Here is a 10742-nt window from a genome sequence, read left to right as displayed (position 1 = left end):
AGAGTAAAAATGGGACAGGGAAAGGGTGTGGGAGGTAGGACCAGGGATGCAGGAGGCAAGACGGTATTGTGAGACTCGGTGATCCCAGACAGGGAGGGGAGGAGGGGTGGCATTCGATGACGTTGGGAAGGCCTGGCAGGGACTGGAGGGGTGGGAGGACCTGCCCTATCTCCGCTCCCCTCCCTGACCTCATGCTGGTCCTCCCCTTCTCCTCCCCCTGCTCACTGCAGGCTCCCTCCTTCTTGCTGTCGCTGCCGAGATCGACGGTCGGGTCGCAGCTCCGTGAGCCCCTGCTGCAGGGAGCAAGCAAGGGGACCTCCAAGGAGCTCAGGGCTGCCAAGACACGGTAGCTCTGCCCTGTCTTGAGAACTCCCCTCACAAGGTCAGGGACAGAGCAGGTGCAGAGGCACTGCAGCCGCTTGTTGCCCAGGTAAGCAGCAGAGCTCTGGGGAGAACAAGGGAAGAGCTGGGAGCGGTGGGGGCTCTGTCCTACCCCTACACCCCAGGCGAAGGTGTGACGGGAGAGCTCTCAGGAGAGCCTCGCAGAGCAGAGACTTTCTGTTGGGACAGAGGAAAAGGGACGTTGCACTGGGGACTAGACTCCCTATGGAGGGTGTGTGTGTGTGTGTGTGTGTGTGTGTGTGCGCGCGCGCGCGCGCAGCGTTTGGATGGGATCAGGTGGTGGCACCAGGGTGGAGGTGGTTATCGATGAGGTAGGACTCGGAGGTGCCCTGACTGGGGGAAACAAGGGGCTGGAGGCTGAACCAGTGGCCAGCTGGATCTCAGGAGTAAAGTGCTCTGGTTGGGACCCCAAGTGCTCTGGTTGGAGCAGCCGAGGCTACACCTCCGGGAAGGTGCCAGAGGGAGCCTCTCAGCATGTGGGTTATAGGATCTGGGAGGGAGGTCTGGGGGTCTTGAGCCTTTAAGAAACTCTGAAATGAAGCAAAGTCAGGATTCCCAGGTCTGGGAAGGGCACAGAGCTTGCGGAAAGGATCCTAAAACTTGTTCTTGGCTGAGAGCTCTGCACCCATGACTCACGGTTCAGCGGGGCCGGGCTGACTAAGAGATGCCTCCAGGGGCACAGGAGCTCCGTCTTCCTTCCGTCCCCCTTCCAGGCTCTCCTTGCTTCTGTCCGTCTAAACCTCCCCCTGCCCCCTACACGTGACACGCCCTGGGTGGGGCGGGCGGGCCCCTTATCTCGCCTGGAAAGAATTTAATGGCTTGGAAACAACTGGAAATGGAACCCGGAGGAACTACTGGGAAGCAAGTCGGAAACACCGCAGCTGCCGGCTGTCCGCTTCCAGTCCCCACCCGCTTCCCGCATCCCGCTCCCTCCCCTCTTTCTCTCCCCTGTTTCCACTCCCTTGGAGACACGGCACCTTAGTTCTTCAGACTTCCTTCCCCCTGAGTCCTGGTCACTCAGTGCAGGACCTGAACCCACCTTCCTGTCTCTCATTGCCCCCTGACTCTTTCCCACTGGGAGCCCAGAAATCCTCTTACTTTTTCCATTCCTCTGGCCCATAGCTCCCCAGAATAAAGGGCATCTGGATCCCCCCAAATTCCCCCTCCCTGGCACCTCCTTACCTTCTGGCTTCAACCCAATATCTGGAACCACCCACCCCCCATCGCCCTCCTTCCTCTCACACTCCTGGAATCCTTCTACTTTCACCACTCAGGTGGCATGAAGGGCAGAGGGAGGCAGGGGGGTGGGGCCCAAATCGCCCAACTCTGGAACATCCCTCATGGAAGCCGGCCCTTCTTCACACCTCTTGGGACCAACAGTCCCTGATGAGCAAAGTGTCAAAGTTGGCCACAACATGAATACCAGGCAAGCTGAGTCACAGCTTGGGAGGATGCCCCCATCTCTGCCAGCCCTCCAACTGTGAGGAGGATGCCGAAAGGGGGAAGCCGAGTCCCCCCTCCCCACTGCAGAAAGGCGCCCCAGACACAGCAGTAGGGGGGGGATGATGAGGGGGAAACACAAGAAACACCCAAGTTCTTTGCTTTCCTAGTGCTGAGAGAAGAGCAGAATTCTTCCCAGAGTTGGAGGTGAGGAGGTGGAGAGGTGGTGACAGGGCAGGAGTGGGGGTGGGGAAGGAGGCTCCAGGCTGTGAATTGGGGAGGCTACCCCTATCCTCTCAGGCCTGCCTTGCTACCTTCCAGCTTCTCTCCTTCCTGCAGCAGGGAACCTGTCCCCCTCCCCCACCCCACCACCGAGTTGGGAAAGATGCAGGATCCAGTGGTGGGGAGGGGGACTGGACAACTGACAAAGGCCCCCAGGGGTGTGGGGCACCAGGTATCTGCTGCTTCCCTTTAGAGCAGGGCCTCCCATCTGGTTCCAACTATGTTCTTTGCCTCACACAGCTGCCCCCTGAGCCAGCGAGAAATCAGCTTTCTTAGGCATCACCCAATGAATACGTGTGGAGGAGCCGTGAAGAGGAGATTGTGCGCACACACACCTGTGCACACACTCACACATGCGTGCCTGCAAAGTTGCAGGTTTATTTGTGTATAAGTGTGTTCATACTTGTATTTGTGGATGAGTGCACACTCAGGTATATTTGGATGTGTACATGTGTTTATGTGTGCATGCACCCCTTGGTTTGCATGGCCTTAGACACAGAGTGACAGGATTTGAGGGTGGGTCAGAGCCCACCTTATACCCAAGGCTACACTCCAAGCTGACAGAAGGGCCGAGGGGCCCAGGGAAGGGCAGCTGTCTGCAGGCCAGGCCTCTCTGCCTGGACCTTCTCCGGCACGGTGCCTCTTAGTGTGGAAATGCTCTTTCACTGTTGTCCAGCTTTCCTTCCGTCTCTCCTGGGCTGGTGGCGGGGAGCCCTGAAAACTCCCTTTTCTCAGGCTCAAGAAGTTTATGGGTAGGAAGCCAGGAAATGTGTGTGTGTTGGTCACCGTCCCTTCCCTCCTCGCCGGTCAGCGTTTCCACACTCACCCTGCCCTCCTCTCTCCAGTCTCTGGTCCAGAAGAGCTGGGCGCCTGCCTACACCTCTCCTTAACCCTTCACCTGGACTGAACCCTCCATGTCCCTTTGCCGCAGCCCCCTGCCCTGGCTCACCCTGAACACCTCTTTTCTTTCTGTGCGGCCCAATCCTTGCTTCAGTGGATTCCACAAACAGCTGGATACCAGCACCTAGATCAAGACACAGGATATTCTTGGCACCTCAGAATTTCCCCACTATGCCCTTCTGGTCGCTACTCCCCCAAGAGCACCACACCTCTGACCTGTAACACTACCAATTAACATTGTCCCTCCTCAGACTTCATATAAATACAATTTTACAGCATGTTCTCTCTTGTGTCTGGCTTCTTTTGCTCAACCGCATATTGGTGAGATCCATCCATGTTACTACATATAGTTGCAGTATGAATAAACCATGCTTTATTTAATCCATTCTACTGAGGTGAGATATTTGGGTAGTTCCCGGTTTGGGCTATTATGAGTAGTACTGCTCTGATGGGTATATTCCTGGGGGTGGAATTGGCGGATCATAGGGTTCGCATAGAGCTCTGGTAGATTTCATAGATTCTGCAAAATGGTTTTCTAAAGTGCTTGTACTATCCAGCCCTGCCAGAATCCACACCTGGCCTCTCTAGCCAGTTTCTGCCTGTGCTGTGGTTTCTATCCAACTTCCTGTCCCAGACACTGTCCGTGGTCCTAGCCCTGACCTTGGTCCTGTTCTTGGTTCTAGCCCTGATGCTAGTCCTCAGCTTAAACTGAACTTTTCATTCACTCATATGGTCAATATTTATCGAGCACCTAATATGTCTAGATGCAAGGATACAACAGCCAAGAAAAAAATCAGGGCCATGCCTGCCCTCATGGACCTTATAATCTAGTAGGTAAGATTGAGTGTAGACAAAAAAGTATTAAAATAATCCCACCAATAAATATATGATTATAAATTGTTATACATGGTACAAATGGGAGTTACATGGTGCTTTGATGTGAGGGGGAACCTGACCTGGGCAGGAAAGGTTCCCTGAGGAAGCAACATGAAGTTGAGACATAAGGGATAAGGAGGCCACGAGGGAAGGGAAGAGGGTTTCACATATACAAAAGTCTGGGAAGAGGGTGAGGGATGTAAGGTCAGTGGGACTGGAATGGAGAGAGGGAGGGAAGTGTTATGGGTGATGAGGTGGGAGAGGTCAACAGGGGCCAGATGAGGCAGGGCTGTTTGTCAGCCTTTGAAAGGAATTCAGAAGAGAGACACTGGAGAGTATTTAGGGGGAGTGGGACATCCTAGTTGTCTTTGTGAGATTGTATGGGGTGACAAGGGAGCAGAGGGACCAGCTAGGAGGTGAATACAGTTGTCAAGCAAAGGGCAGGTGATGGCTTGAATTCTAACAATGTCAAGAGGGAGAGAAGTGAGCAAATTAAAGAGATGTTAATGAGAGGGACGCCTGGGTGGCACAGTCAGTTGAGTATCCGACTCTTGATTTTGGCTCAGGTCATGATCTCACCGTTCATTCATGAGTTTGAGCCCTGCATCAGGCTCTGAACTGACAGTGTGGAACCTGCTTGAGATTCTGTCTCTTTCTCGCTCTCTCCCTCCCCAGCTCTCTCTCTCTCTCTCTGTCTCTCTCTCAAAATAAACAAATAAGCATTAAAAAAAAGGGCAAATATGTCAACATATGGTGGTGTTGATGGGGGTTAGGTTTCTAGTTGTAAAACTGGATGGAAGGTGGCACTGTGAGTTGTGGTGGAGAACACAGTGGAGAAGGGATGGGGCACAGGAAGGGTGACCATAGTCCAGTTTTGGAGATGTTGAATATGAGGTGCTCAAGAAGAGATGCCAAGCAAGTAGGCAATTAGATATATTACTTGGAGTTAAGAGAAGAGGAATGGGCTAATTTATAAATTGGGGTATAATTTGGAAATTAAAATCATGGGTCTGGGTGAAAGTACTGGGTGAGTGACTAGAGAAGTAGATCTCCACTCTGGTTGCACATTACAATCACCTGGGGAGCTTTTAAAAAATACTGAATAGGGGCACCTGGGTGGCTCAGTCGGTTGAGTGTCTGACTTCGGCTCAGGTCATGATCCCGTGGTTTGTGGGTTTGAGTCCCGCATTGGGCTCTGTGCTGACAGCTCGGAGCCTGGACTCTACTTTGGGTTCTCTCTCTCTCTCTCTCTCTCTCTCTCTCTCTCTGCCCCATCCCCTGTTTGCACTATGTCTCTCTTTTTCAAAACTAAACATTTAAAAAAATTTTAAATACTGAGTAAAATCAGTTTTTCAGTTACTCTAGGCACATTTCAAGTATTCAAGAGCCACATAGCTCTCCTGGCTACCATATTAACAGCACAGATACAGAATGTTTTAAAATGGAAGATGTGGTGAACTATGTCCAGTGATTTTTAAGACAGGTCAAGTAAGATGAAGACAAATGTTTCTCAGATTCTGTGACATTGAGATCTTTGGGAGATCTTAGGGAGGGCTGTTTGATAGGTTGAAAGGAGGTGGGGAAGCCAGAGGGGAGTGCAGAGGGGCATTCATGGGATTTGGAGAAATGGAAACAGCAAGTACAGGTAAATCTTCTTTCTTTAATTTTAATTTAATGTTTTATTTTTTTAAATCTACATCCAAATTAGTTAGCATATAGTGCAACAATGATTTCAGGAGTAGATTCCTTAGTGTCCCTTACCCATTTAGCCCATCCCCCTTCCCACAACCCCTCCAGTAACCCTCAGTTTGTTCTCCATATTTATGAGTCTCTTCTGTTTTGTCCCCCTCCCTGTTTTTATATTATTTTTGTTTCCCTTCCCTTCCGTTCGTCTGTTTTGTCTCTTAAAGTCCTCATATCAGTGAAGTCATATGATTTTTGTCTTTCTCTGACTAATTTCACTTAGCATAATACCCTCCAGTTCCATCCACGTAGTTGCAAATGGCAAGATTTCATTCTTTTTGATTGCTGAGTAATACTCCATTGTGTGTGTGTGTGTGTATATATATATATATATATATATATATATATATACACACCACATCTTCTTTATCCATTCACCCATTGATGGACATTTGGGCTCTTTCCATACTTTGGCTACTGTTGATAGTGCTGCTATAAACATGGGGGTGCATGTGTCCCTTTGAAACAGCACACCTGTATCCCTTGGATAAATGCCTAGTAGTGCAATTGCTGGGCCGTAGGGTAGTTCTATTTTTTGCTTTTTGAGGAACCTCCAAACTTTTTTCCAGAGTGGCTGCACCAGCTTGCATTCCTAGTACAGGTAAATCTTTTGACAACTGAGGCCATGAAGTTGGGGAGCGAAATATGTGCTGCCTGGAAGAAGTATGAGATTGAGGGAGATGAGATTGTTGTTGTTGTTGTTGTTGTTGTTGTTGTTGTTGTTGTTTTAAGACATAACTTTCAGGGTCTCTTGGGTGGCTCAGTCAGTTGAATGTCTGACTCTTAATTTCTGCTCATGTCATTATCTCATGGCCATAAGTTTGAGCCCCGTGTCAGGTTCCACTCTGGGCGTGGAGCCAGTTTAGGATTCTCTCTCCCTATGCCCTTCTCCCACTCATTCTCTTTCTCTCTCTCTCTCTCTCAAAAAAAAAAAAAAGATATACCTTTCATATTGTGAAACGCACAAATCTAAAGTGTATAGCTCAATTAATCTTTGAATATGTATACATCCGTTTAACCACCACCCAGATCAAAGTACAAAATATTTTCAGTAATCCTATCCTGTCTTCTAGTAAAGATTAACTCTGCCTGTTTTGGAACCTCATGTAAACAACATCATTTACAATGTTCTTTTTTTATGTCTGGTTTCTTCTGCCAGCTTTATGTGTGTGAAATTGTTTATGTTGTTACATGTAGCAGGAGGGTGTTTTCATCACTGTAATAGTCCATTGTATGATTGTGCCACAATTTGTTTATCCATTGTACTATTAATGGACACTTAAGTTGTTTCACTTGGCTAATATGAAAAAATTTTCATGAACATTCTTGTACATGTCTTTTGGAGGATACATGCAGTCATTTCTGTTGGATATTTACCGAAGTGGAATTGCTGGGTTATAGGCTATGTGTCTTAGCAGATACTGCCTAACAGTTTTCCAAAGTGGTTGCACTAATTTTTGCTCCTGCTGGCAATAGATGAGAGTTCCATTTGCTTTACATTCTTGCCAATATCATGCAACAACAAGCCCTTTAATTTAGCCATTCTGACGGCAAAATAATGGCAGCTCATTGTGGTTTTAATTTGCATTTCCCTGTTTGCTAGTTTTGTTATGCACATATATATGTTTATTTTCCATATGTTTATTGGCCCTTTGGATATATTCCTTTCTAGAGTATCTATTTAAGGCTTTTGTCAATTTGAAAGACTGGGTTGCCTGTCTTTTTGTTTGTTATTTTTTGTTTTGCAGATTTTTTTTGTATCTCAGATTTTAATCATCTCTCTCACTCTTGTTCAATATCCATCTCTACCTCTCTCCCTCCCTCGCTACCTCTCCGCGTTTCTCATGTATTTTATTTCAGTCTATGGCTTGTGTTCTTATTCTCTAAATGGTGTCCCTGGATGGCCAGAAGTGATCAACTTCATGAGTCCTAAGGTATCTGTCTCTTTTTTATGGTTAGGTTTTGTGTGAAATCTTTTATGGTTATATCTTGTGTGGTCAGGTTTTAAAAAATCTTTGCTTACTCTAAGCTTGTCAAAAATTTTCTCCTATTTTTCTTCTATATGATACTGTTCTGAAAGGTATTGCTTTACCTTTCATAATTAGGTCCCTGAGATTCACTTCAAATTAATTTCTGTTGGTGGACATAAGGTAGAGACAGATTTTTTTTTTCCAGTTGGATCTTTTCTCATTTATCAGAAAGAGCGTCTGTTTTTAATCACAGTGTCACCTTTGTCAGGTGACCGACCACATGCATGTGGGTCTGTATCTGGACACTATTCTGTTCTATCCTTCCTTGCACATTTCTAATTGCAAGGTTTTTGGTAATGTATGAACTGAGGAAGAAGGATTCTTTTATTTTTATTTTTTTACATGAAATTTATTGTCAGATTGGTTTCCATACAACACCCGGTGCTCATCCCAACAGGTGCCCTCCTCAATGCCCATCACCCACTTTCCCCTCCCTCCCACCCCCCATCAACCCTCAGTTTATTCTCAGTTTTATGGTTTGCCTCCCTCCCTCTCTAACTTTTTTTTTCTTCCCCTCCCCCATGGGTTTCTGTTAAGTTTCTCAGGATCCACATAAGAGTGAAACCATATGGTATCTGTCTTTCTCTGTATGGCTTATTTCACTTAGCATAACACTCTCCAGTTCCATCCACATTGCTACAAAAGGCCATATTTCATTCTTTCTCATTGCCACGTAGTATTCCATTGTGTATATAAACCACAATTTCTTTATCCATTCATCAGTTGATGGACATTTAGGCTCTTTCCATAATTTGGCTATTGTTGAAAGTGCTGCTATAAACATTGGGGTACAAGTGCCCCTATGCATCAGCACTCCTGTATCCTTTGGGTAAATTCCTAGCAGTGCTATTCCTGGGTCATAGGGTAGGTCTATTTTTAATTTTTTGAGGAACCTCCACACTGTTTTCCAGAGTGGCTGCACCAGTTTGCATTCCCACCAACAGTGCAAGAGGGTTCCCGTTTCTCCACATCCTCGCCAGCATCTCCTGATTTGTTCATTTTAGCCACTCTGACTGGTGTGAGGTGGTATCTGAGTGTGGTTTTGATTTGTATTTCCCTGATGAGGAGCGATGTTGAGCATTTTTTCATGTGCCTGTTGGCCATCTGGATGTCTTCTTTAGAGAAGTGTCTACTCATGTTTTCTGCCCATTTCTTCACTGGATTATTTGTTTTTCGGGTGTGGAGTTTGGTGAGTTCTTTATAGATTTTGGATACTAGCCCTTTGTTCAATATGTCATTTGCGAATATCTTTTCCCATTCCGTCGGTTGCCTTTTAGTTTTGTTGATTGTTTCCTTTGCAGTGCAGAAGCTTTTTATCTTCATGAGGTCCCAATCGTTCATTTTTGCTGTTAATTCCCTTGCCTTTGGAGATGTGTCAAGTAAGAAATTGCTGCGGCTGAGGTCAGAGAGGTTTTTCCTGCTTTCTCCACTAGGATTTTGATGGTTTCCTGTCTCACATTCAGGTAGAAGGATTCTTTTAAACAATGGGAGATATTTGAGCTCCTGTGAAAGTTAAATTTTTTTTTAATATTCATTTATTTTTGAGACAGAGAGAGAGGGAAAGAGAGAGACTGAGTGTGAGGGGAGGTGGAGGGAGAGAGAGGGAGACACAGAATCTGAAGCAGGCTCCAGACTCCGAGCTGTCAGAACAAAGGCCGATGCAGGGCTTGAACCCACAAACCGTGAGATCATGACCCGAGCTGAAGTCACCCAACCAACTAAGCCACCCAGGCACCCCAAGCTCCTATGAAAGTTGATGGGAAGGATTTAGTGGAGAGTGAGGGATTGAATAAAAGGGAAAGAGAGGGTAATCTTCACCTAAGAAGACAGTGGACGCTGAGAGCCAGATGCTTGTGGAAGGATTGGCCTCATACAATCATCTGCTGATCTGTTCGACATAAATGTGTTGGGTAGCCCCTGGGTGTCAGGCACAGGTATATAGCAGTGCCAGGACAGACGAGGTCCCTGTTCTGATGGAGTTCCCACTTCAGTGGTGGGAGAAAGATAACAGGCAAGTACCTAAACGAACGGGTGATTCAGGCAGCAGTAAATGCCATGAAGAACATAGGCAGGATACTGTGATAGAGAGTAATGGAAAACATTCCTCCTGGGCCGCAGGGAAGGTCTCTGGGATCAAAGACATGTGAGTTAAGATTTGAGCAAGAAGGAGCCAGTCTTGAAGAGCATCCCAGATGCAGAGAACGTACAGCTAAAAGGTCCTTGGGCTAATGTAAGCTTGTAGTATCTGTGGCACAAACAAAAGACCAGTGTGGATGGAACGGTAAAAAAAAAAAAAAAAAAAAAAAGGATGCCCTCTGCCCAAGGAGGGTATCCCTTAGGTTGGGTTGAATGTGGAGTTTTACATGCATGTGAGTTGGGTAGATTGGTTGTGGGTGGTGGGACTGTGGATGTGTATATTGAGGGAGGTGGGGAGCCATCTTGTCTCCTTCTCTGAGAACTGCTCACATGTGTCCTCTCTCCTCACAGCCTCCTGAGTGATGCCAGCCCAATGGTTCCTAATCTCCAGACTGGCCTTCCTGGTACTTCTGGGCACAGTCAGAGCAGGCCCTTTCTCTCCACGGTCCAATGTGACACTCCCAGCCCCACGCCCCCCTCCCCAGCCAGGAGGCCGCACAGTGGAGCCAATAGGGGGAAGCCCCTCTTCTCGGCTTTATGAGCACAATGTGGAAGGAGGGGAGAAGCAGGTGGTGTTTACCCACCGCATCAACCTGCCCCCTTCATCTGGCTGTGGTTGTCCCCCCGGCACGGAGCCCCCAGTCCCTGCTTCAGAGGTGCAGGCCCTGAAGGTCCGGTTAGAGATCCTGGAGGAGCTGGTGAAAGGCCTCAAGGAACAGTGCACTGGGACATGTTGTCCTGCCTCTGCCCAGGCTGGCACAGGTGAGCAGATGATCATGCGAGGGGGCACAAAAAAAGAGGAAGGTGGGCAAGTGTGGCATCACTAGTCCCTAAAGGACCTTGGTATGAATTAGAAAAAGGCATCCCATCTTCCCCCTTGGGGGTGATGAGTGCAGCTCGGGGCACAAGTCGGAGAGAGAAGCCACCAGGCTT

At 47.7% G+C, this 10742-nt stretch overlaps 1 protein-coding gene across 11 annotated transcripts in view; it reads left to right on the top strand.

Moving 5' to 3' along the window:
• Positions 1-232: 232 nt before the first annotated feature.
• The window catches only part of TNXB (tenascin XB), a 57657-nt gene continuing 47147 nt past the window's right edge, over positions 233-10742 (top strand). For 5 of the 11 annotated variants that reach the window (XM_078446753.2, XM_078446748.2, XM_078446749.2 and 2 more), the window contains exons 1-2: positions 235-430; positions 10161-10571. In XM_078446753.2, the coding sequence (XP_078302879.2) occupies positions 10172-10571 (400 nt within the window). In that variant the 5' untranslated portion in view covers positions 235-430; positions 10161-10171. Of the gene's footprint in view, positions 431-10160; positions 10572-10742 lie in introns of all 11 variants that reach the window. The other 6 variants (XM_078446751.2, XM_078446754.2, XM_078446752.2 and 3 more) reach the window with 3 other exon arrangements.

The sequence above is a fragment of the Panthera onca genome, chromosome B2, assembly GCF_046562875.1.
Source record: "Panthera onca isolate mPanOnc1 chromosome B2, mPanOnc1 haplotype 2, whole genome shotgun sequence".
NCBI lineage: Eukaryota > Metazoa > Chordata > Mammalia > Carnivora > Felidae > Panthera > Panthera onca.
Note: the sequence above shows the minus strand (reverse complement) of the source record. Positions and strands in the feature narration are given on the sequence as shown.